Raw genomic sequence first — 27,105 nt, forward strand, 5'->3', positions numbered from 1 at the left:
CTGCACCCTAACCACTGTGCCACCTCGGCTCTTACGTACAAAATAAAAATGCAGGATACAAATTTGGTAAATGAATCAATAAAAGAAATGGAAGCCATACCTGCTTCAGCTCAGCCACAGTAAAACGGTTCATCCGCCGCAGTTTCTTCTTGGATAATTTGGGGACTTCCGGTTTCTTTTCCTGAATTTTTTTTAGGAGAGAGAGAGACCTGTCACTTCCGGCAACAATTATGGTTATCTGTCAGATTATGGCAGTGAAGACTTCTTATCCACATAGCAACCTTTTCCCTGTATCTTATAAAGGTAAAAGTTCTCCTCGCACATCTGTGCCAGTCGTTCCCGACTCTAGGGGACAGTACTCATCTCCGTTTCAAAGCCGAAGAGCCAGCGCTGTCCGAAGACATCTCCGTGGTCGTGTGGCTGGTATACTCAACGACGACGGCGCACGGAACGCTCTTCCCTTCCCACCAAAGGTGGTTCCTATTTTTCTACTTGCATTTTTTATGTGCTTTTGAACTGCTTGGTTGGCAGAAGCTGGGACAAGTCACGGGAGCTCACTCCGTTACGCGGCGCTAGGGATTCGAACCGGTGAACTTTCTGATTGACAAGCTCCGCGTCTTAGCCACTGAGTCACCCTGTCTGTATCTTATAGGGGAAGCTTATATAAGAAGTGCTGAGACAAATCCCCGTTTTTGCCACCTGTCCCCAAGACTCTTAAATTCTGGGATGAACTGCCCCTATAGCTGGAGGCTTCCTTTCTGTTCTAACAACCCGAAACCAAAAAACGTCTTTAATTGCAGGATCACACAGAAGGCTAAAGAAGAAAACACACATAAACACACACAGTTTTTCTCTCTCTCTCTCTCTCTCTCTCTCACACACACACACACACACACACACACACACCCCTACCTGCTCATCATCAGAGCTATCGTCGCTGTCCTTCCGTTCTTCCTCAAATCCCTTCTTCTTCGGCAGAGCAGAAGTGGCCAACTTGTCTGTTTTCTCCGGCTCCTTCTCCTTGTCCTTCTTAACGTCATCGGTCAGCTGCGAGAGGAAGGGAGGGCAAAGAGTTAGGGAGGGAATTCTCAGAAGGAGACATCCTTGATGTCAGGTTCCAAGTCATTCATCTATCACAAATTGAACTCTTGAGGCATTCCTCATATTGGCACTAACTGGTGAAAAGCCACTCGTGAAGTTCCCGGCCTTTTCATCCCCAATCTAAGTTTAGGAAACAAACGGTCACATCCATCTTCCAATTGAGATGGGAGCTGGTTGCTTGGCAACCTCCCTCCTCCTCCTCCGGTCATCCTCCGCCATGAAATGTGCTTGACCCATTGGCTAGTGTTGCGGCCCGGCAGGAGCCGTTGGAGCTGCCACCAGACTCCGACAGCGAGGGGCCCTATGAGTCGGCCCTGGAGGATGTGGAGGACCCTGGACAGGGTTCCGACTCCGAGCAGGGCGTAGAGAGACTGATTGGCCACCAGGTGGTGCCTGAGCCTTGGATCACTGGGGAGGAGACAAGGAAGAGTGATCCAGAAACCAACTGTGAGTTGTTCCGGGATGCACGGCGTCGAAAGGCGTCAAGAACAACTACATAATTACAGGAGGTAATTACACTCAGCTTATGGTCATTAGGCTCCTCTCGAGACTATAAAAGAGACTGCTTGTGCCACGCCCTTCTTGCAGAAGTCAACGCTTTGATTAAAGAGAAACAAACTTGGCAGGCTGGATTGCTGCCAAAGTTTGTCAGCCTTGCTGCCAAGCTCCTTATCTGTTTGTTTACTTGGCTTTCAGCCACCGAGAGTCTGAACATGTTATTAAAGGACATTCTCATTTAAGCTTGTCTCGGCATTCGTTACTGGACGGAGGAGGGGGTCAGAACAGCTAGTTACGATGTTATGAATGAAGGCCCTGTCCTCCTTCAGCTCCAAACTGTGTCGAATTGAATTCGCATTAGAATACCCAGATACAAACAATCCCACATGCAAATCAAGTTCAGACAAACTCAAAAGAAGTTGGAATTAGAACATAAGCGTTTGGAGACGGAGTGGCAGAAAAACCCACGAAACAAAAAAGTAAAAAAATATGTCGGCATTGCAAAAAACATAAACTGAACCTGATAGAAAAGGGAAGATTTGGCAAACAAAATAAAATCGGCAAAACAAAACTTTTTTTGGAAAATGCAAATAAACCGGGATGTTGGCTGGCTGACAAGTTGAAAAAGGAAAGAGGAAAAAAAGCGGATAAGCCAATTGGTGGATGAAGAAGGGAATTTACAACATTCAAATGGAGAAAAGAAAAATAATAATTGAGAACTACTACAAGAAATTGGATCAACATGAGAGGGTACCAGAAGGGAATTGGCCAGATATCTAAGTGATCTGATCTTCCCAAAACAAATAATAGCTTTCTTCAGAGCCAGATTTAACATTCTTCCCTCAGCACTCCTCCAGGGCAGGCATAAGAGAATGCCACTAGCAGAATGGGTATGTGTTGTGGCCCAGCAGGAGCTGTTGGAGCTGCCACCAGACTCTGACAGCGAGGGGCCCTATGAGTCGGCTTTGAAGGATGTGGAGGACCCTGGACAGGGTTCCGACTCCGAGCAGGGTGCAGAGAGGCTGGTTGGCCACCAGGAGGCGCCTGAGCCTTGGAACAGTGGGGAGGAGACAAGGGAGTGTGATCCGGAGGTCAGCAGTGGGGAGGAGCCAAGGGAGTTGTTCCTAGATCCTCGACACCGGAGAGCTAATAGGCGTAAAGAACAGTTATGCAGTTACAGGAGGTAATTGCACTCAGCTGGTGGTAATTAGGCTCCTCTCCAGACTATAAAAGGGATGCTTGTGCACACGCCCCTTTTGCAGTTCAACACATTAACTAATGTTGGAGAACTATGGTGTTAGTTTGGCAGGCTGGATTGCTGCCAAGGCTTATCTGTGCTGGATTGCTGCCAAGGCCTGTCTGTGCTGGATTGCTGCCAAGGCCTGTCTGTGCTGGATTGCTGCCAAGGACTGTCTGTTAATAAATTCTATAAAGTATCTTTGGCTCCGAGTGTTTTGGTGTGGGCCGAGGGGGCGGGGTGTGTGTCTTTAAACAGGGACAAGATCCATCTGCACCCCTGGCTGTCAAAAGTCCCATCTTTGCATCTCTGCAAAGAACCCCCAGATCGGATCGTACCTTGAACGCTTCAAAGATCCTTTTGAAGAAGATGAAATTGGGGTCGTAGATTTCCGGCTCTTCGGTCACGTACTCGATTTCCACCGGGGCGTCGCTTCCCGATTCTTCCTCGTGTTCCTTGGCGGTCCCGTGGGAAACCTGTTCACTTTTGGAAGGGGCGTTTTGCTTCTTCTTTTTCTTTCGGTTCCGTCGCTTGCGGTTTTTCTGTTCGGGGGTTAGCAAAGGGTTAGTTTTCCGCCAAGAGATCCCAGCACTTAGGAAGAGATTCTCCCCACCACAAGTAGAAAACCTAAGAGTGGGCTTTCACTAGCCTAAATACCCTGAGCGCTTCCCAAAATATCTCGGCAGTGCCAGAGAACTTAGAATAACTTTATTGTCACTTTAAATGTACACTAATTGGCATATATTAAAATGAAATTCCGTTGCATGCAGCTCTCAAAGTGTCTTCACCTCTACTATACACTACATACGGACCCCTGGGGGAGAGGGCTAAGGGGAAACCAAGGGGGTCATTTTGTATTGATGCGTGGGGAATTCACATTCCGCCTGACTCTCCCGCAATCAGCATCTCTCAGTAAAAGTGCCTTTTGCTTCCATCAAATGGGAGTTGAGAGTTTCACTTTCCTAGGAGTTGAGACTGCGGCAGGTCTGACACTACCAGAGTCAGAAACGAACCGACGATATTTCTTTTTCATGCAAAAGGAAGCAACTCGCTCCCTGAGCTGCAGCCTTTCCCAAGTTCTTGCTGACCCAGCTCCGATTCCTCTCACCTCTTTCTTAGACATGGCTGAAGCGTCGTCTTCCGCATCGGAGGCAGAGATGCCGGCTAGCACCCTCAGCTCGGTCTCCATGTCATCGTCTGCGAGGAAGGGCAAAATTGGGGCAGGGGTTAGTGGGGTGGGATGGTGGGGAAGATGAAAAAATGGGAAGAAACACACCAGCCCCTCTCCCCCCCACCCCAAAAGGAAGATTACAGATAGCCCTCAATTTACAACAGTTTGTTTACTGACCATTCAAAGTTACAACGGCACTGGAAAAAGTGGCTTATGACTGTACTTCATACTTATGACCATTGCAGCATCCTAATACCCACATGAACAAAATTTGGACGCTTGACAATGGCAAGTTCTTTTTCCACATATTGAACATAGTCCTTTTCTTTCCCAACCCTCTGATTCATGGTCCATCTCTTTTTCCTTTTTGCCTCTCCTTTCCATTGGATAGTTAATGGATTATAGTCTGCCCACATGTTCTTTCTACTTCCTCTACATCCTTATCGATTTCCGGGACCATCCACACCATGTCAATCCTGGACCATGAATTATGGGGTTTTGAAAAAAATGTGTATTGACTCTTTTTTTAATTTTTTTTTTCCAAAACAAACACAACACATAAAATCTTCCTTCTTTACATACTGTAGAAAGTGTATCAGTTGGTTACAAAAGATTTTCGTGCATCTCTTCCACAGTCATCAAGCATAATTCATATTAACTCAAGTATTTTAACTCAAATATTTATACATGTTACTCTTATCCCTCCATTTATATTTGACTACAATTATTTAAATGTCCTTCATCATAAAATATACCGAAATTTAATACATAACCATATACTGGCATTTCATTTAATATTTCTAAAATCCTCCAATAACACTGAATCCTTATGTCCTATTCTACCTAAACATCCATAATATTTAATAACAAACTTTTCTAATCCTCCTTTCCAAATTGCTGTTGGCAATTTTCATCTAGTTTCCTTATATTATACTCATACATTTATATAGGTTGTCATCATTATCCCTCCTTTATTTGACTATATCCTGTATCATAAACATTTTACCCCTAATAATCAAAACATGTGTATTGACTCCTCTGTGGGTTGATTTCTCTCCAGACATCTTTTAGGTTTAATTCTCGGGCCATTTCAAAGAATGCATTTGGTAGTAGTGTTCTCCTTTCATAATTTTTTTAATTATCTGTTTTATAGTCTTTCTTTGGGTCTACCACCGCATTGAAATCCCCTAATAAACATTCCAGTTTTGCAATCCGCTTATGTAATTTACTGTAGTATTCTTCCTGGTTCGTGTTTGGTGCATATGACTGCAATTAGTACGCTTTTTGGTTTTATGGATACTTCAATTAGTAATGTTCTTCCCTCTTCATCTGCGTATACCTGTTGAGGTTTTAGCCAGTTCTTTATACAGTATATACTGCATTTCTCCTTTTCTTTGTTTCGGCCAAGGCCAGATGTAATTTCCCTAACTTCAGCGATTACAGGATACGACCATTTCTTTCTTTAATATGAACTTTCTGTAGGCATGTGATGTCCATGTTTTGTTCTGGAGTTTAGAAATTGTTTGTCTTCTTTTTATAGGTGGATTCAGTCCATTTATACTGACCGATATTAATTTCACTTCTTCCTCCATCCTGTTATTTGTCGCCTTTGTCCTTCTACTTGATTTTATTGGTTCCACCACAAAACCGCGTTCGACTAAAGCGCACTCGACAAAACCGCGTAGCTGACGTCATCACAGGGCGACAACAGTGCGGAGGCATGCTGTAAACGCTAAACCTAAAATTAACCCCTAAACCTAAACCCCCTAAACCTAACCCTAAACCTAACCCTAAACCTAACCCTTAACCTAACCCTAACACTAAACCTAACCCTAAACCTAACCCTAAACCTAACCCTTAACCTAACCCTAAACCTAACCCTTACCTTAAGTTGAATCGGCTTGCTTTCAAAGCGCTATTTAAAGCGCCCTTCTTTCTCCGCGCTCGCTGTTGTCACCCTGTTGATGACGTCAGCGACGCGGTTTAATCGGGCGCGCTTTAGTCGAGCGCGCTTTTGTCGTGCCACGGATTTTATTTCCCTTTGATTTCTATATTTCTATAACAATATTTAAATACCATAAATAGTGTAAAGATATCTGAAGTGTACAAAGCTGGTTGTAAATGAGACCAATCCAAAGTCCTCCGTTGGGAGTACCACAGTTCTGATTCCTCGATCTCTCTACTTCCTTGCAACGTCTCCGTTTCCCTGTGCTCAAAATGACTGATGGCCTCAAATTACACATTCACTGTCCTCTCTCTTCGTTTTTTCTTCCTCCTATGTCTCTCCTGTTGCAAAGGAAATCTGTTCTTCTTTCTTTCTCAATCCGTTCACCACCCACACAAAACTCTCAATTCATATCACCGGAGATCCAGTCTCAGAAATCAGTAGAAATTCTGATCGTAAATTCCACCAACTTGGAGAAGTGTCGCGGAGTTTCAGGTTATTTGACACTGTCCGCTGATATTTCTGCTGCTTCTCACTTTTTGCTCCCTCTGCCATGAATCAGGCTATCACATCCCATGATCGAGCCATAACAGCTGGTCTCTTCCGTGTCGGATTTCAGGGATTCCACCCTTCCCAATGGGGAGATCGCTTTTCTCCTCATCACCCCTGGATAATCCCCTCACTATCGCTGTCCTCTCCAAGGATCAGCTTTGTTGCTGACAGCTTCCAGACACAAAAAATCAGACAGGGAGAACAAAGGTTCACTTCCCTGCAACTGCTCTGATGTGACGTCACCCCAGAAGCCCCAAGGAACAAAATTTCTTAGCAACAGAAATTTTGAGCTCAGTTCTGGCCGTAATTTGAGGTCTACTTGTAATTATGCAGATAATTGCTTTAGTCCGGCAAGATTCTCTAGGGCGAACAACCCTAGAGAAACTATTCCAGGTATCGTTCTTTCGGTTGACATTAACCCAACCAATCTGTTGCAGATTCCCCATTGGTTTCCACTATTATCATGAGGACTAGGAACTTAAAAAAGAAAAAGAAAAGAAAAGATTCCAAGCCTGGTCCCAGCAATACAATTCCATAATCCGTTGGTCACAGGATGAGTGTCTCTGAACTAGATTTCCCAGAAACCCTACTTCTGGTCCTTTACCTGTGGCTCCGGGTACAGATGTGAGCTCTTCCTGACGGCTCTCCTTAAGCTGAAGGATCTTTTCCAAGACTTGAGGAATTTTGGGGCCCACCCCTGAATCATCGATCTGGAAGGGTCAAAACCAACACTCAAGATTATAACCTGTCTGCAAATTTGAACTGTGCAAAACAATTCAGGCTTGGATATACTTTCGCTTTAGGAAACAGTGGACAAAGTGAAAAGGCATTTGAGCGGATGGAGTGGATAAACTTTGTGACGAATCAGGCTAAGGACCCTCTGGAAAGAGGACATAATTTTTTTTTACCACGGAGATAAGTCCTCTGACTCCTGTGCCTGCTTCTAGGCGCACGCTGTACAAGCGCAAACCAGATCTCCCCTTGAACCCAGACAAAATTCTTAGGCAGTTTCCAAATCATTGAATCCCATTTCTACTTAAGAGCTGTTGTATCAACACCTGGTTGGTTCCCCCCCCCTTCCTCCCTTACCTACACATAGCTCAATTTCTCCTCCTACAAATTGGATGAATGGATAGGTGGGTGGGTGGGTGGATGGATGAATGGATAGGTGGACAGATGGATGAATGCATGGATGGATGGATAGACGGAGGAATGAATGGATGGATGCATGCATGCATAGCTGGGTGGATGGATGGGTGGACGGATGAATGCATGGATGGATGAATGGATGCATGGATGGATGAATGAATGCATAGATGGGTGGGTGAATGGATGGGTGGATGGACGGATGAATGCATGGATGGATAGATGGATGCATGGATGGATGGATGGACAAATGCATAGATGGGTGGGTGAACGGATGGGTGGATGGACGAACAAATGCATGGATGAAAGGATGGATGGACAGATGCAAGCATGGATGAATGCATGGATGGATGGATGGATGAACGGAGGAATGAATGGATGGATGCATGCATGCATAGCTGGGTGGATGGATGGATGAGTGGACGGATGAATGCATGGATGAATGAATGAATGCATAGATGGGTGGGTGAACGGATGGGTGGATGGACAGATGAAGGCATGGATGGATAGATGGATGCATGGATGGATGGACGGACAAATGCATGGATGAAAGGATGGATGGACAGATGCAAGCATGGATGAATGCATGGATGGATGGATGGATGCTTGAATGCATGCATGGGTGGATGGATTGATGGATGGATGGATGGGTGGGTGGATGAATGCATGGATGGATGGATGGATGGATGGACAAATGCATAGATGGGTGGGTGAATGGATGGGTGGATGGATGAACAAATGCATGGATGAAAGGATGGATGGATGGATGAAAGGATGGATGGACGGACAGAAGAATAGTTGGGTGGATGGATGGATTTAAGAACAGCCTAGTTTCCATTGGCCACTTCTGGCCATAAATTGACTTACCTCCCGACTGTCTTCTCCAGGAGGAGGTGGGGGGCCACGGGGTCTTGAGCTCGCCATTCCCATGGGGGAGCTGGGAGAGGGGCTCACTGGAATAAGGAAAACGAGACTCAAATTAGCTGAAGCCATACCATTTTTGCCCTTGCTTTGCTTAAAAGACAAAGCAGGGAACACCATGAGTGCTGGATGGGAGCGAAGTTTGGTTTCAACTGTAAGCAACAGTCTAACCAAGGAACCACCAAGAAGAATACCAAAATTGACAGGGCAAGTCACTTGCGTATAAATAGTGAAAACCACACTCCCTTCTAGCATGGATGATGTTACCTAGTTGGGTCATGAAACATTGGCAAGAAAACTACCAAGCTCAGAGAGCACCAAGGACCCCCCGGGGTCCTCTTCCTCCTTTCCACAAACCCAACTCCCTTCCAACATTGCGGATGTTACCTAGTTGGGTCATGAAACATCAGCAAGAAAACCACCAAGCTCAGAGAGCATCAAGGACCACATCGATGTTCCTCCTCCTCCACTACTACCTCCTCCTCCTCCGCTGCCCCTGCTCTCCCAAATTTCACTCTCTTCTAGCACTAATGATGTTTCCTAGTTGGGTTGTGAAACATCTGCAAGAAAACTGAGCTCAGAGGACCACCGAGAACCAATATTCTTCCTCATTCCCTTCCTCCTCCACTCATTGATGACGTTACCTAGTTGGGTCATGAAACGTTGGCAAGAAAACCACCGAGCACAGATAGCACCAAGGACCCGCATTTCCAGGTGTTCTCTTACACACACATATTACGTGAGTACTAGAAGAGGTCTTAAAATATAATTCAGTCAAGCAGGGCCACAATCAGCCAAGCTGCTGAACAGAATTTTAATTCTGGAGGTCAAACCCAGCTTTTCCTGGCACACAGCTTTAGGAGATGGACAATTGTGCTGTAAGCCTTTATAAATTCTTGTGCTTTGTTTCAATACCCAGGAGACAGGAAGAAAACAGTCAAAAACACTAATGCTGCAAGATTACTTCTTCCAAACGCTGGCAAATCCTTCAAAGCAGCTGTTCTTTCTTCAGAAGCAGCAGTTATGCAATGGATTTTCCTTGACGGAAGTTGTGCTTAAACTCCCCCCCCCAAAAAAAGTGATGCGGACATTCCTATTCAGCCATAAAGGGAGGACATTTTCTCTGAAATACCCTTGCAAGTCCATGATTTTACTGAACCCACTTCTCTGATCTTCTTCTGACCTAGGCTTCCCAAGAGTACGAAGCTGACTCCTCGTCCCGATGAAACCTCTTTTATTACGGTGAAAGGGAATTCCTCTCCAGCAAAGTCCCGGCCAAGAGTCTTTCAAGAGATTTCACAACAGGCTTGGAGAGCTGCCAGGCCAATCTATTCTAAATGCCACGCTGTAGCAGCAATTCCTTGGCCAGAAGTCAGGAAGAGATCTTCACTCTAATGAATTGAACTAATTGCCTCCTGCAAACTCCACTCCCTTTTCGCTCCTCTTTATTCCCTATGGGAGGGGCCATTCATCGTCCACCTGGGGCCTTACTCCCAAGTCAACCCCCGTTCTTTAGCTCTTCCCTTTGCCTGGCAACTCTGCGCATGCGCACATTGGGAACAGGCTCCAGCTGTTCCTCTGCCTCAATGCTGTCTAGCTCCGAAGGCAGATGTTAACTGTCAGACAGCCCTGGCCCCCTCTCTGCCTCTGACACAGAGCCCTCATCAGGGCCTTCCCCAGACTCCAGGACTGGCCCAGGTTCCTCCCCAACCTCCTCACTGACCCAGTCTGCCACCAGCTCCGTTGGCGGGCCACAACTTATTAATATTGAATGCTTTAAGAAGAAACTTGGCAACTTTAAGACTTGTGGACTGCCCAGAATTCTTCAGCCAGCTATGCTGGTTAATTGTTCACCAGGAGATGGTGAGTTCTAGTTCTTCCTTAGGGGCAAAAGCCGACTAGGTAACTTTGGGTTAGACTCTCTCTCAGCCAAACCCACCTCACAGGACTGTTGTAAAGAAAATAGGAGGAGGAAGGAGTTTTAGGTATGTTTGCCTTTAGTCTATATATATATATATATATATATATATATATATATATATAAATGGGTGTGTGTGTTGCATGCTCCTTGAGCAATTTCAACGAACCTTGGTACACAGATGACTTACTCTCTGGAAACAAATACTATGGGGGTAAGACACCCCTAAAACCATTCAGGGGGTGTGTTCTGTCAAGATACAGCCTGTTGTGCCTTAAAATGGTTTCTACTGTACTGCTGTAAAATGCCTGCTACTGTACAGTGCAGCGGAGTTGCCATGGTAATGGCTTCACAGTACTCCACAAGGGGACTTCCTCTGTTAAGGGGGGTGGGGGGGAATCAAACATTAGAAATTATGTTTGGTCTGGACATTTCCCCCCTATAAATAAATACCTGGGCAACGCCGGGTTATCTTTTAGTTATTTATAAAAACAATAAAGGCAGGATGAAAATAAAAAAATGAAATTGTAAGAATTATAATCAATTGGGTGTAATATAGACGGAGAGAAAGCTTTTTACTCCTTTGATCTCTGGCCTTTAATTTCTTTGATTTAAATAGCATTCCTTTTCTCTTTTCCCCTGTGCTTTGATTAACCTTGCTTACCCCACCTCAAAAGGGGATAGGATGATGGGTGAATATGGGCAGATGAGAACGATGGGTGTTGAAGTCCATCAAAATCTTGGGCGCCCCAAATTTAAGGAAACGTGTAGTTGTTTAGAAATCCTTTTCATGCTTTCAGACTATATATCGACAGGTAACCAGAATTGTATTTGCACAGCGATGGAAAAATGATGAGATTCCATCAGATGAGAAAGTAATTAAGAAAATATTAGAACACGCAGAAATGGATAGATTGACACTCGCTATTAAGGATAAAGAAAAAATTGAGTATTTTTTTGATATGGGATGTATTTTATCAATGGCTAGACAACAGAAGCAGAAGTCAGAAAGGAAGAGATATAAAAAGAGGAAATTTTAATGGGGAGAGTTGTTAAAAGATGATGTTAAGTGTGACTTTTATTATATTATTAATATTATGATGATGGATACAATAACAAATATGTGGACTATGACTGTTTAAGAATAACTGTACCCAGATCACACACTGTTCGATGGAATTTGAATGTTAGATAAATAAAATGAACAAAACATGAACAAAAGAGAAAGAAACCCTTTTCATGCTTTCCGGAAGTGTGCAATGATCCTGCCAGTTGGGGACAATGGGAATTGTAGTCCTACACACCCAGAGGGCTGGTTGCATAGAGTTTTGGCTTTTTTTTTAATGCAAAGAACACCAACCCCCTGTCCTGGCCCAAAAGCACTTACTTCTGGGGTGGCCTTGAGTTCTTGCTAGAAGATCTGGAACTGTCCGAGGTACTGAAGGGGCTAGCTTCGACATCTCTTGCTGGCGCGCCTGCTCCATTAGGACAGCTGCCTGTGGGGGTGGGGGGTGGGGGAACAGGGTGGGGGTGGGTGGGAGAGGAGAGTCAACACAGGTCCAACCTTGCAAACTTTTTAATCAAACTTTTTGACCCGCTATCTAGGATTGGCTGGAAAGGAAAATGGGAGGCTGTTTCACCATTGCGTGCCGGTCCTTCCTCTAAATAACATTACTGATGGTCCTCGATGTGCGACCAGTTGAGCCTGGAATTGATGTTGCGGAGTGAGAAATCGGAGACGTTGAGTCCCCCCCCACCACCTTTTACGACTATCCTTGCCGAGTTTGTGAAGCGAATCACCCTCGTTGGGGTTGTTAAGGGAAATCTGGCTTCCCCATGGACTTTTGTCAGGAGGTCACGAAACAGGACCGTGTGATCCCGGGATGCTACAGCCGTCCTAAATGCCAACCAGCTGTCGAGCGTCCAAATGTAAATCACATGACCATGGGGATGCTGCATCTTCTTCTTATATAGAGAAATATGGCTGTGTGTAGGTGTGCGTGTCTGTCTGTGTGAGTTCCAGCATAACTCTGGAACGCCTCGAGCAATCTCAACCAAACTTGGCACACAGATTGCTTACCTTCTGGAAACAAATACTATTGGGGGGGGGGAAGACACCCCTAACGCCCCTTGGGGGTGTTAGGGGTGTCTTACCCCCCCCAGTAGGGAAGATTGCTGGTGGGCTGTTACCCATATACGCCCGCCCCCACGCACATACCTGTGCATTTTCAAAGCATGGTGTGTCGTTACCTGCTTGCCTCTCTCCTCCTGTTGGATCAACATGGCAGCCTGTTGCTGAGCCAGCTTCAGTCGCTCCTCCTCGGGCAACGAGGAAGGATCCATCTGCATGCGAAGAGGCGCGCCCAGATTGGGGGGCGGTGGAGGAGGTCCCACACCCATGGGGAAGTTGAGGCCCATGCCAGGAGGAGGGGGAGGCTGCATCGGGGGCATGCCCATGGGAGGTGGGGGCAAAGGAATGCCTTGGACCTGAATGAGAGAGGAAAAGGCGTTACTCACAAGAAGCGTCTCCTGGATTTGCTAGCTTCAGAAGTCTTGTGTCAACCCTGAAGCTGCCCTGGCTGAGACTTCAGCACTGACACACTAGAGAAGAGGGACAGGGAGGGGGAATAGAGAGAGTTGGGGTGTTATTAGTCAAAACAAAATACTTTCTCTTGGGAATCAAGGATGTTCCTACAGGTGCTCCGAAGGAGGGGACTGGTGTCACCTAGCAACTGGACAGTATCTTGATTGGGCCATGTGACTGATTGTTTTGAGAAAGTGAAAAACTTTTAACTGGGTGAAAACGGTGGGAATAATCAAGTCGGTTTTCACCAGCTGTGCCAATATGACATAGCCAATAAACTTATTCTTTGAGGAATCTACCTGCCTCAAGAGTTTTGTTTGCTACGGGTACGTTACGAAAAATAAGGTGTTCCCTTTATCATATATTTAGCATAGCTTTCATTGTCATTGAACATGATATATACAATGAAATTGGTTAATTTCTGGTAATAGAGTCCAACATTCCTGTTGCTAAGTGAAACATTTAAGTGAAATTTGCCCCATTTTACCTTTTTGGCACCGTTAAGCAAATCACTGTAGTTGGTCAGTTAGAAATCTGGTTGTTACATGAATATGCCTTCCCTATTGATTATGATTGTCTGAAATGAGGAATCACATGACTCTGGGACAGAGCTATGGTCATAAGTATGAACCCATGGCCAAGTGTCTAAATTTTGATCACGTGACCATGGGAATGCTGCAAAGGTTGTAGCTGTGAAAAACGGTCATAAGTCCCTTTTTTTCCAGTGCCGTTGTAACTTCGGTCAGTAAATGAACTTCTGTACGTTGAGGACTATCCGCACTTACCGGTCCTGGCAAGGGAGGTGGGGCTGAATTGTCTCCTTCATCTCCTCTCATAACAGGCCTGGTAAGCAGAATTCCTGTCTGTTAAGAAAAATGAAAAGAAAAAAAATTGTTGGAAATAAATCAACTTTTTATCCTTTTCAACTTGAAATCTAAAATGTTTATCTCTAGCAAACTGATGGTCTATCAGTCTTTCGGACCTCAGGGACCACTAAATTCATAATTTTAAATCCCGCGGACCACTAATATGATCTGCCTAATGACCGGCTGGGTAGGCGTGGCTACATGGTCATGTGACTGGGTGGGCATGGCCAACTTGATGTCACTCACGTCAAGGGGCGCCTCGCCAGCCCCTGCTCGCCCCTCCCCTCCCATCCACTCCTCGCCTGCCTGCCCGGCTCCTTAGGGCCCCAACAGGAAGTAGTTGCTGGAGCTAAGCAGCCACTTGGAGAAAGAGTTCAAATTGGATCTGACCAAGAAGGAGGCTCAGCAGAAGCACCTCACTGAGGACTACGAGCATAGGCTTTCCAAGCAGAGGGAAGACTTGTGGGAGTACAAGGCCAGGTACCTGCGCCTAGAGGCTCAGCGGGCTGAGATGGTCAGCCAGTTCCAGGTCATGATGCAGTCCCAATAAAACGAGGCCCTCCGACTCTTCACCACCAGCAGTGCTTCCCTCCATCCTTCGCCCAAAGCCCTCCACCAGGAGGCTGAAGCAGACCCCAAGTTGTAATTTCTGCCCCCCTCCAACCCACACAAAAAGACCCCAAAGGGGGAGACTCTCTGCAACACAATCATTCATTGCACGTATCCCTCCAGGGGCTGTAGTTTGAGGACCCCTGATTTAGTGCAATATAAAAAGATGCAAATAATTTTTCTGCAAGCCACCAAAATTTTCTCATAGACCAGCTGGTCTAGGACAGTGTTTTCCAACCTTCGCCCTTGGAACACGTGTAGACTTCAACTCTCAAATTCCCCAGCCAGCAAAGCTGGAATTCTGGGAGTTGAAGTCCACGCGTCTTCAAGAGGTTAAGATTGACAAACCCTGATCTGGGATGTAAGATGGTTCAGAATGCCATACAGGGAATTATTACAGCTTAACTCTATAAATGCTACATCTTTTCCCATCTGAAGCAGCCCAGTTGTTTCTCAAAGCACATCTGGAAGATACCACTTGGAAAGAGGGTCGCTGAGAGAAGGACGATACGTTTCAAATTTTCAGCACGTAATAATCTAGAAGTTACAAAGCCGCTTAAATTTGCACTTATTTTCTAACAACAAATTTGCAGTAATTTGTTAACAACTATCTAACATAACGTACACTTTCCTAGATTCTCCTTTACCAAAATGTTACTTTCTTAGCACATGAAATTGCTGTTTCTTCCTGAAGTGAGTGGATTACACTAAAATAATTCTGGTTTATAGAATCTAGTTGTGTATACACATATTCCTCTGTGATTTGGCCTTCCTTTCTATGACCCGCCAGCCAGTTACAGTAAAAAAAAAAAACCAACACCAAAATACTGTTGCTTTTTTCTGATCCAAGAAATAAGGTTTCACCTGAAGAGTATATGTTTGCAGCCGTTCCAGCAGCTCTTCACGGCTACCTGGAAAGGGAACAAAAATAAAATAATTCAGAGATGATGCTGTAAAACAAGAAGGGAGATTAATGTTCGCCCATCCTTCTCCAATCATTAATTAATCTTCATACAGAAGAATTTTTTTTTGAGTGTGCTGCAGCAAAACCAAATAAACAACATCAGAGCTCTTCGCATGATAGGCTAATTGGGTCACTACAGTAGCCCCCCCAAAAATATACAGGTAGTCCCTGACTTACAACAGTTTGCTTACTGAACGTTCAAAGTTACAACGGCACTGGAAAAAGGGACATGACTGCTTTTCACACTTAACCGCTGCAGAACCCCCGAGGTCACGTGATCAAAATTAAGACCCTTGGCCACTGACTCATATTTATGATGATGGTTGCGGCACCCCGGGGTTGTGTGATCCTCTTCTGTGACCTTCCGACAAGCAAAGTCAATGGGGAAGGCAGATTCACTTAACGACCGTGTTATCATTTTAATAGTTACGACCGCGGCAAGGCATTTTCTGAGATGGGGTGAAACTGTCTCACTTAACAAGAGAAATTTTGGGCGCCGTTGTGTTTGCAAGTCGAGGAATACCTATACGCGTGATGGCGCGCTTGCCAGAAGTGGTATGCAGAGCCATCTCTCTGGGCATGTCGCCTGTTGCTCTGCCAGGTTCTGGTGTGCCAGCCAGCTGGTCTTCACGCAACAGAAAGTGAAAGTGCAACACCCCCCCCCAGTTCGCCAACACTGACCTATACTTATGACCCAGTTTCCAAATTCCAATGGCCACAGGCCCCTGGGGGGTCACATGATTGCATTTTAAGTGCTCAGAAACTGGTCCAAGACTTAGAATAACTTTACTGTCACTTGAACACTAATTGGCAGGCATTAAAATGAAATTTCCTTGCATACAACTCTCAAAGGGTCGCCATCTTCACTATACACTAACTACATCAACATAGATTATGCATATACTGACATATATGACACAGGGAAACAACACAGTCTAGTCTGGATGCATACATGCACATTGCAACTTTTAAAACTTGTGGACTTCAACTCCCAGAATCCATGATGGCCGGGGAATTCTGGGAATTGAACCTCCACCGGTCTTAAAACTGGCCATTACAACCACTCATTTAGTTACCGCTCAAAGTCAGAACAGTAGGGGGGGGGGGTATAATTGATCTTTGCAGTTACAACCACAGTGCGTCCACACTGTCACATGATCGTGACTTGCTTAGTGATTGAATGATTCATTTAACAACTGCGCAGATTTGCGTAATAACCCTGGCAAAAAAAGGTACTAAAATTCAGCACAACTCACTTCACCGTCGCCTTGCTTGGTAACAGAAATTCTGGTCCCAAATACAGGTAGTCCTCAACTTACGACCACAAGCGAGCCCAACATTTCTTTTTGTTATTTATTTATACATTTTCTGTTTACATACATAATTGCTTTGTGAACAGCCTTGTTGTCTGGATCAATTTGCTTCCATAGTCATACTTAAACCATCTTCCCACATCTCTACCCTGGATCCTTTTGGAAGGACCCACAAAAATAAAGGGAAAGGTTCCCCCTGGCACATACGTGCTAATCGTTCCCGACTCTAGTGGGACGGTGCTCATCTCCGTTTCAAAGCCGAAGAGCCAGGCTGTCCAGTCTAAATCCAGTGTTAAACCCTCTGCCTGGCGGATGCTGTGACCAACCTTAAAGGGCGGCCAGTGATTCGGTCTGACGTTCTTGTACTGAATAAGGGGGATGGGGTGGACTAGGTGACCTCGTGGGATCCCACTAAATTCTTCGCTGAACCGTTTTTTTTGGGGGGACAGGGGACGGGACGGAAGGCGCCTTCCTGGAAACCAGCCTAACACGTGTTTGGATTTGGCAACCCGTGTTGGCCTCGCTCACACGAGCTATCGAACTACGAGCGGCCCAACCTCAGACCAAGCCGGCCCCAGCAGCTGGGACAGGCCCCGGCCCTTCCAACTTCGGTATCCCAGACCGCCGCGGCCTCCCTCACCCTGAGTCGGGGCCCCGATCTCGGCCAGCTTGGCCTGTAGCTCGTTGGGTGACCAGGCCCCGTATCCTGGCAACGGCAGCTCCTTGGGAGCCTCCGAGTGTCCCTCGGACGCCATCTTCTCTCCTCGCTCGAATCCGCTGCGGGGAGGCCCCGCGCGGCCACCGTAGGCGCGGCGGAGCGCCTTACGCGTCCAATCAGCGCCGCACAGCGGAGCTGACAGCCAATGAGGGAGCCAGCATTTTTTTTAGGAGGGAAGGGGGCGCTCAAGATTCATTGGAGGAACATTGGCCAATCCAGGTACCTTGTCTAGAATCGGGGGCGGGATCAGGAACAATGGAAAGCGCAGAGGCTTCTGGGATTTGTGGTCTTTGGAAGCTGGGGGAGTCAATGACACGTTATTTGAATATCCTGCGCTTGGTTTTGGTTTCATGGGTAGCGAGGCTGTGATCCAATTGGGTTGATTGGCTTCTTTCTTTAAAATTATAATAAATTATAATAAAATTATAATAAAATATTTAAGAAATAAAGATTTATCTTTATTTTTATATCGATTGCTACAGATGTTGGCATCCTGCTTATTAAGGAAAACTAACTTGTAGAAATCAGTGTTTCCTTGCTCTGCTTGTAGAAATAGAGGTAGTCCTTAACTTATAACAGTTCACTTAGTGACCGTTACAACTGCACTGAAAAAAGTGACTTATAACAGTCTTTAACACTTACGGCCACTGCAGCCCTGGTCAAAATTCGGGATGCTAGGCAACTGACTTGTATTTACGATGGTTGCAATGTCCCGGGGTCGTGTGATCCCCTTTTGCGACCTCCTGGCAAGCCAAGTCAATGGGGAAGCCAGATTCACTTAATGACCTAAGTTACTAAGTACTAAGTTAACAACTGCAGGAATTCACTTAACAGCCAGGGTAAGAAAGGTCACAAAATGGGCAAAGCTCGCTTAACAAATGTCTCACTGTGCAACAGAAATTTTGGGCTCAATTTTGGTCATAAGTCAAGGACTACCTGTAGCCGACTGAAAAATGGTTTACTTCTTTAATTCACCCCGGCTGATCTAGTTCTAAAAAGACCTTTACAAAGTTTATTTATACCTCGTCTCAATTGTTTTTACAAATAACTCAAGGCGGTGAACATATACAAACACACCTTCCTCTTATTTTCCCACAGCAACAACAACCCTGTGATGTGGGTCGGGCTGAGAGAGAGACTGGCCCAAAGAAACCCAGCTGCTTTCATACCTAAATGGGATTAGAACTCACCGTCTCCTGTTTTCTAGCTTGGTGGTGCCTTAACGACTAAATTAAACAACCTTTGATGTGATTAGAAAGGGAAATGATTAAAATCTTGGCAAGTCTTATCTGAGGGGCAAATAACATGGGTTTTATTATTTGTTAACTAACGTAGTTAGTTTTATTTTAATCTGATTTATATTTTTTCTTTTAAAGTGATGTTCGAGATTTATTAGCTTTTAACATGCCTAAACTGCTAAACAAGCTGGAGACTAGTTCCTGATAAGAAAAGTACAAATTGGGGTCTGGCTTATCTCTTCTGAGCAATCTCTTTACAATTAATTTCCCTTCAGACCTTATTTTAATAAACATGTATGCTATTATCCTGTCCAATCAACTTTCCTCTTTCAGATTTCTGTGTTATGTTAACTATAGAAGGGGATGTAAGCTAAAGATCGGGGTTTCCTCTTTGAATGAGGAATCCCTTTTGTCTGAGTATTCTGATCAATTGTAATAAAATGATCTTCCTCTCGTTTTGTCTCATTGGAAAATATGCACACCGAGGCCCAAGCCTGAAAAAGCCATATTTGGCCATCATATCTATTCACTTTATTGGGAATCATGGAGTTGAATTTCAATCCAGTTTAATTTTGGACGTGGGCCAATGCAAGTCTTGTACATCATCAATCTAGGTTCCCTTATCAATAAAGAACAGATGGAAAGGAAAGATGCTTTGTAATGAACTCTCTTTATTATTTTCACCCTTGAAGGCGTTCCATAAATCAGTTACCCATCTACAATTTATATTATGCAAAAAATGTTTAGATTCAGTCCAAGCTTGCTTGATTTAAAACCTTTTGCTTTTAAGATCGTTTTTAAATTTGAAAATTTGAAATGGATGCGAAGATATTTCTCTGAAGGTGGAAAAATTGCTCGCTGGCAGCAATATGGAAAATATTAAAAATAATGTTGCGGCCTGACATTCTGAACCAGAAGGAGTTGTAATCTCTGAAACAAATTTTGGGGCTCCTAGCTATCCACACCCGGCAAAACAACTGCTTATATACTAAGAATCACAACCCAATTTTGTTAACACAGTGTTGTATCGCAACATCAGGTCTTCAAAATAAACCGCTATGCCAACTTTTTAACTGCAGCAGTTGCTGGTAGCATTAAAAAAAATCCCACTAGTGAATCGTGGATTTCTCTGTTTCATTTAGGAAAGAAGTCGTCTTCGGATGTCTGTAAGAAGAAGATTGGGAAATTAGTCTGCTCTGTGTTCCATAGTGTGGTTATTATATTCAATACTGGCCGCTTAGGAGCCAAGGATGCTCTCAAGGATGCCTTCAAAGACTTCTGAATTCAAATCCCCATAATGAATTGAACTTGTAAGATCTAAGACAAGGACTACTTAAAGTTGGAAAAAAATCCCAACAAGGATGAAACTGGTCACATAGTGTCCCCTAGTGGTGGGTAGGGAATATAACCTAAGCCATAGTACATTGAAAGCAGAGACTGGGAACTGCTTCTGGATAAGCAGAGAGTTCAAGTGAGCTCCCGTAACTTGCAGAATAACATGGAATAGAATAGAATAGAATAGAATGGAATGGAGTGGAGTAGAAGAGAACAGGAATGGGGAATGGAATGGAATAGAATATAGGAATAGAATAGAATAGAATAGAATAGGAGAATTCTGAATAGAAAGGAATGGAATGGAAAGGAACGGAACAGAATAGAACAGGAATGGAAAGGAATGGAATAGAATAGAATAGGAATAGAAAGGAATGGAATGGAATAGAATAGAATAGGAGAATTCTGAATGGAATGGAAAGAAAAGGAATGGAATAGAATAGGAATAGAAAGGAATGGAATAGAATAGAATAGGAATGGAATAGAATAGGAATGGAATGGAACAGAATAGGAGAATTCTGAATGGAATGGAAAGGAATGGAATAGAATAGAATAGAATAGGAATAGAATAGGAATGGAATAGAATAGGAATAGAAAGGAATGGAATAGAAAGGAATGGAATAGAATAGAATAGAATAGGAATGGAATGGAATAGAATAGGAATAGAAAGGAATGGAATAGAATAGAATAGAATAGGAATGGAATGGAATAGAATAGGAATAGAAAGGAATGGAATAGAATAGAATAGGAATAGAATAGGAATGGAATTAGAATAGAATGGAATAGAATAGAAATAGAAAGGAATGGAATGGAATAGAACAGAATAGGAATGGAACAGGAATGGAATGAAGAATAGATAGGATGGGATAAAAAATCTTTTTAAAAGTGAAGATTAATTAAGTTAGGGGATGGCGGCTTTTTGAGGGACAGAGAGAATCCAGCTGACGTTTTTAATCCATACCTCGAAAAATGTGTCCAGGATCTTGTCAGTGGTAGTGGCTTGGGACTGGAACTGCTGTTGACTGTTCTCAATAGCTGTCATTATCTGGAAGTAATTGTACAGAAGCTGCCATTGACTGAAAGAAGCAAAAATAATTTTTTTTTTACAATGTTTATTTATTTATTTATGTTTATTTATTAGTTTGTGGGAACTAGAATTCCTGCAACGAGTGGGGGGGCTGAACTAGAAGACCTCCAAGGTCCCTAACTGTATGTTCTAACTGTATGTCTATTCTAACAAAGAGAGGGACTAGGGGGGACATGATAGCAGTCTTCCAATAGTTGAGGGGCTGTCACCAGAAAGCAGGACAAGTAATAGTGGATGGAAGCTAATCAAAGAGAGAAGCAACCTAGAATTAAGGAGAAATTTCCTGACAGTGAGAACAATTAATCAGTGGAATGAGTTACTTTCAGATATTGTTGGTGCTCCAACACTGGAGGTTTTTAGGGAGAGATTGAATCAGGGACGTACAGTCAGGGGAGGCAGGGCCTCACCACTGCCGTGATGAAAAGAAAAACATAATTAAAAGGAAAAAGGCAGAGGTAGTTGCTGCCAGAGTCACAGTGGATGACTCTGAATAGCTATTTGTCTGGAAAGGTCTTCTGCCCGAGCAAGGGGTTGGACTAGAAGACCTCCCAGGGTTCCTTCCAAATCTATTATTCTGCTATCTGGTTTTTAATTCTCACTTGTCATTCAGCTCAAGACTACCATATTTTTCCATCACCGTCTTTCTAAACAGAGTTTCTTCTTCCTTTTCTTTCAACTTGGTCTTCTCTGTATCAAAGAAAGACAAGAAAAGGGGTCCAGATTAGCAAGGGTTTCCATGTTGCAGAAAATGACAGGCTTTAGACTTCTCAGGATACAGGGAAAGTTTATTTGGCAGCCAGGTTCAGAAAGCGAGCCCATGCCGATTACCTCCCTTCGACCCATCAGATCGCACAGATTAGGCCTCCTCCGAATTCCATCCACCAGTCAGTGCCGACTGGCGACTACGCGGAGGAGAGCCTTCTCAGTAGCAGCTCCGACCCTTTGGAACGACCTCCCCGTGGAGATTCGCACCCTCACCACCGTCCAGACCTTCCGCACAGCCCTCAAGACCTGGCTATCCCATCAGGCCTGGGGATAAAGATTCTAATCCGCCCCACCCGAATGTTGAATGAATGTTGTGTTTTACTGCTTTATTTTATTTATTCACATATTTTATGTTTTGTCTTGCACTCCTTCCCACGAATTGTAAGCCGCCCTGAGTCCCCTCAGGGAAAAGGGCGGCCTATAAATGACAAATAAAAAAAAACAAACCATGGCTTAGCATTGCAAATTCTGAACAACCTTCATTATCGAAGCAGGCGTTCTTATACATTCTCAAAAGCATTGCAACACAGAAATACTTAACACATTTCTTAGTGGTTACCTTGAGGAGAAAACCTTATAAGGAGATGGGGGTCTTACTTCTCCTTTTGTTTATGGAGTACCTGTCATTAACAAACTTTAATTGAACCTTGGACTTTTGACATCTTGTGGTTTCATTTCATTTATTTCATTTATTTGGGATTTATAGGCCGCCCTTTTCCCTGAGGGGACTCAGGGCGGCTTACATTCGTAGGAAAAGGGGGGTGCAATACAGAGACATAAACAATATGTGAATAAAATAAACAGTAAAAACACAACTTTCATTCAACACTCAATACTCGGGTGGGGCGAATTAGAAACTTATCCCCAGGCCTGACGGCGTTAGGCACTTCCTGTTCTTTTGCAAGCTGCAATTCTGCCTATGTGGCTTTAATATAGAAGTAAAGGGGCTCTAAGAGGCTGTCCAGCCTGACCCAGTAGGTTTCACACTTAATGTCCAAATCTCACTTTATGTCTGCTTTATCCACACACACACAGTCATCTTGTCCCCACAACCCACCCTTTGTACTAAAGTATATCAGGGACTAGAACAACGAGGTGTACTGCTGAATACCATCTCTGGAGTCCCTGCGTTGTAAGGCAGGGTTTCTCACCTCTGGTATCGTTAAAATGGGTGGACTTCAACTCCCAGAATTCCCCAGTCAGAATTTTCACTGCTGCACGGAATCAGCCTTCACCTGCCCATGTTGGACCAGCATCTTCTTGGTTCAAGTTTGAACCCCCTCCACCGCACCCACCTCAATCTGACCATCACCTGCTTGCTTGATTGGATTATCTTCGGTGGTGCTGTCCTTCAGCTGGACAATTTTTTGCTAATTCAAGAGTGAAGAGAGTAAGTCAGCAGTGGGAGGAGAGGACGAAGAAGATTCTTGCTTCTTCTGGTCTACTCTGAAAAGACAACCTGGGAGTTTGGATTAGAGCTGAGCTCAAGGCAATATGAGTCCAGCTGGTTGATCAAGAATAATTCCCACCATTCTCCCAACTAGCAGGGTTGGTGAGGCTAACTTAATCTTCGTGTTTTAATAAACTTCATTAGGATCTTGAGTACAGAATAAAAATTAACCAGAACTGATATTTAGAATGAAGAAAGAAAAGAAAGATGAAAGAAAGGGTAAGAAAGAAAAAAGGAGAAAGGAAGGGAAAAAAGAAAGGAAGGGGAAAAAGAAAGAAATGGTGAAGAAAGTAGGCAGCACCTGCTGAATTTCTGTCTGTAGCTGCCTGAGTCCCCTGGATGGATCCAGGGGGAGAATAAGGGCAGAGAGAGAGAGAAAGGGAGGGAAGGAAGGAAGGAGAGAGAAGAAAGAAAGAATTTTAAAAAGGCAAATGAAAGAAAGATTTTAAAAAGATGAAAGATAGCAATAGCAATAGCAATAGCAATAGCAATAGCAGTAGACTTATATACCGCTTCATAGGCCTTTCAGGCCTCTCTAAGCGGTTTACAGAGAGTCAGCATATTGCCCCCAACAATCTGGGTCCTCATTTTACCCACCTCGGAAGGATGGAAGGCTGAGTCAACCCTGAGCCGGTGAGATTTGAACCGCTGAACTGCTGATCTAGCAGTAGCCTGCAGTGCTGCATTTAACCACTGCGCCACCTTGGCTAGATAGAGAAAGAAAGAAAGAAAGAGAAAAAGAGAAAAAGAAAGAAAGTTAAAGGAAAGTAAGAAAGGTAAAGAAAGGACAGATGAAAGAAAGAGAAAGGAAGAAAGAAAAAGTAAAAGGTACAAGAAAGAAAAAGAAAGGTAAGTAAAGGGAAGAAAGATGAAAAAGAGAAAGGAAAAAAAGAAAGAGAGATTGTAGCAAAAGGAAAAGATGAATTCTAATTTTCTACTACTACCTTAATATATTATTCTATACTAAAGCATTGAAAAAAATAAATTCATAATACGCTGTCTAGCTTTAGGATTATACCACCTCAATATTCTTCAGCAGCATGGCCAATAGACTACAGATACCATCATCCCCAATAGATCCACACATCTGATTGTTTTAAATATAGAACCATGCTTTGGTTTACAAATCTTCTTCCAAATAGGCAATTATTCACTCCTTCTCCACACCACCCACCCCCAAAAAATTCCAGAATTGACCTTCAGTTTCTTCTTCTCTTGGCGTTTGAGGAGGGACATCTGGAAATTGTCCACCAGGACAGCAATCACCAGGCTGCAAGATAAATTTGGGGGTTCCCCCCCTCATAATACTGACCCCTAAAGCGTCTAGTTCAGTGGTTCCCAAACTTGGCAACTTTAAGACTTGTGGACTTCAACTCTGCTGGCTGGAGAATTCTGGGAGTTGAAGTCCACAAGTCTTAAAGTTACCAAGTTTGGGAACCACTGGTCTAGTTAATTGACCCCATGTTAAAAGACATAAATAAATAGAATTAAACTTCTGTTTCCTTTAAAAAAAAAATCTATTTCTATATACAGGTAGTCCTCAACGTACGACCACAATTGAGCCCAAAATTCCTGCTGCTAAGCGAGACATTTGTTAAATGAGTTTTGCCCCATCTTACAGCCTATCTAGCCCACAGTTGCTAAGTGAATCACCGCAGTTGTTACGTAAGCCGCACCGTTGTTAAGTGAATCCAGCTTCCCCATGGACTTTGCTTGTCAGGAGGGGGTGGGGGGCAAAAGCAGATCACGTGATCTCAGGACGCAGCAACGGTCAGCAAAAGTCTGATTCAGCTGCCAGGCGTCTAAATTTTGTTCGCTTGACCGTGGGGATGTCGCTAAGTGAACCCGGCTTCTCCACTGCTTGTCAGGAGGTCGCAAAAAAGGGATCACGAGACCCTGGGACACTGCCACTATGAATCAGTTGCCAAGCGTCTGGATTTTGATCACATGTCCATGGGACGGCTGCGATGGTTATAAGTGTGAAAATTGGTCTAAGCAACTTTTTTCAGTGCTGTTGTATCTTTGAATGGTCGTAAATCAAGGACTACCTGTAGCTTTAAATCCTTTTTCATTAGCTCCTCCCAGACACCCTTCTGCTATTTTGAGACCAATTCTCGAATACAGCTTGTCTGCCTGGAATCCACACTGTATATCGGACATTAATACGATCGAGCCGGTCCAGAGGTATTTCACGAGAAGAGTCCTCCACTCCTCTGCTCACCACAGAATCCCTTATGCCCACCAGGCTCAAAATTTTGGGCTGGGACAACCTGGAAGCGGGATGGCAAACCTGTGGCACACATGCCACAGGGAACACGCAGAGCCTTACTGGTGCGCGCACAAACTCAGCTCTGGCGCACAAGCCAGCCGATTTTTGGGCCTTCTGGGCCCACCGGAAGTCAGGAAACTGGCTGTTTTTGGCCTCCGGTGGGCCTCCAGAGGGGTAGGGACGGCTGTTTTTGCCCTCCCCAGGCTCCTAAAAGGCTCTGGAGCCTGGGGTGGGCGAAAAATGGGTCCACCGTGCCATCGCATGCCAAAAGCGGGGGGAACACAGGTTCAATTACAATAATTCATGGGCAAAAAATTGATACAAACTCAAGGTTAACCGCTCCAAACTCGGTTGCAGAAAATGCGACTTCAGCAACAGTGTGGTCAACGCCTGGAATGCTCTACCTGACTCCGTTGTTACATCCTCAAACCCCCCACAGTTTCAACCTCAAACTATCCACCGTGGACCTCACCCCATTCCTAAGAGGTCCGTAAAGATGGTGTGCATAAGAGCACTAGCGTGCCTTCCATCCCTGTCCTACTGTCCCCATTTACCTGTATTTACTTCCTTTGTTCATGTCCATGTTTACCTGTTATCTTGTACATGTTTGACAAACTAACTAACTAAATAAATTTAAGCCTCTCCCGCCTTTATCCTCCTTTTCTGCTTTTCTATTCAGATCAGCCACAAAGGATCAAGGCGACAGCTGGGTGAAAATAATCTGAATTTGGGAGCTGTTTCAGAAACTGGTTCACAGAGGCAAGTGGGTTTTTTTTTTATTCCTCAACAGCCCACCTTAATGGGTTTCCCTGGGCCATACTTACTTGAGAAGCAAAAAATACTCCACAAGGATATAGACGATGAGAAAAATAATAATGTACCAAGCACCTAGAAGGAAGAAAGGGAACATGGTGTAGAGGGATATTCCAGATAACAGGTCATCTGAAGAACACCCAGTTACTGCCCCCCTCATCTCTCTTTCTCTCTCTCATCTATCTTATATATCTCTCTATCTCTCACCTCTCTCTCTCATTCATTCATCCATCCATCATCTATCTTATCTATCTATCTATCTATCTATCTATCTATCATGTCTATCATCTATCATATATCCATCCATCCATCCATCCATCTACATATTCCTGTCTATTATCTATCTTATATATCTATCATCCATCCATCCATCCATCCATCCACCCACCCACCCACCCACCCACCTATCTATCATCTATTATCTCTCTATTTACCGGTATCTATCTGTCTGTCTGTCTGTCTGTTTGTCTGTCATATCTATCATCCATTCACCCATCCAACTATTTATCTATCATATATCTCTTATCATCTATTTACCGGTATCTATATCTATTATCTATCTATCTATCTATCTATCTATCTATCTATCTATCTATCTATCTATCTAT

General features: G+C 44.1%; 2 protein-coding genes across 2 annotated transcripts in view; both read right to left on the reverse strand.

Moving 5' to 3' along the window:
- The window catches only part of SF3B2 (splicing factor 3b subunit 2), a 34,939-nt gene extending 17,313 nt beyond the window's left edge, over positions 1-17,626 (reverse strand). The window contains exons 1-11 of the mRNA XM_032234172.1: positions 17,466-17,626; positions 15,413-15,459; positions 13,859-13,936; positions 12,740-12,976; positions 11,877-11,985; positions 8,518-8,603; positions 7,109-7,214; positions 3,945-4,033; positions 3,175-3,378; positions 913-1,047; positions 101-181 (exon numbers count right to left, since the gene is read on the reverse strand). Of these exons, the coding sequence (XP_032090063.1) occupies positions 101-181; positions 913-1,047; positions 3,175-3,378; positions 3,945-4,033; positions 7,109-7,214; positions 8,518-8,603; positions 11,877-11,985; positions 12,740-12,976; positions 13,859-13,936; positions 15,413-15,459; positions 17,466-17,580 (1,287 nt within the window). The 5' untranslated portion in view covers positions 17,581-17,626. The remainder of the gene's footprint in view (positions 1-100; positions 182-912; positions 1,048-3,174; positions 3,379-3,944; positions 4,034-7,108; positions 7,215-8,517; positions 8,604-11,876; positions 11,986-12,739; positions 12,977-13,858; positions 13,937-15,412; positions 15,460-17,465) is intronic.
- Positions 17,627-19,498: 1,872 nt separating this feature from the next.
- On the reverse strand, positions 19,499-26,619 carry CATSPER1 (cation channel sperm associated 1). The gene is made up of 6 exons (XM_032234197.1): positions 26,509-26,619; positions 24,613-24,685; positions 23,278-23,335; positions 21,800-21,887; positions 21,075-21,189; positions 19,499-19,945 (listed from the first exon to the last, which is right to left on the reverse strand). Exons 1-6 carry the CDS (start codon positions 26,592-26,594, stop codon positions 19,916-19,918), a joined length of 450 nt encoding a protein of 149 aa, XP_032090088.1. The 5' UTR covers positions 26,595-26,619; the 3' UTR covers positions 19,499-19,915.
- Between the last annotated feature and the right edge of the window lie 486 nt (positions 26,620-27,105).

This window comes from Thamnophis elegans, chromosome 17 (assembly GCF_009769535.1).
Source record: "Thamnophis elegans isolate rThaEle1 chromosome 17, rThaEle1.pri, whole genome shotgun sequence".
NCBI lineage: Eukaryota > Metazoa > Chordata > Lepidosauria > Squamata > Colubridae > Thamnophis > Thamnophis elegans.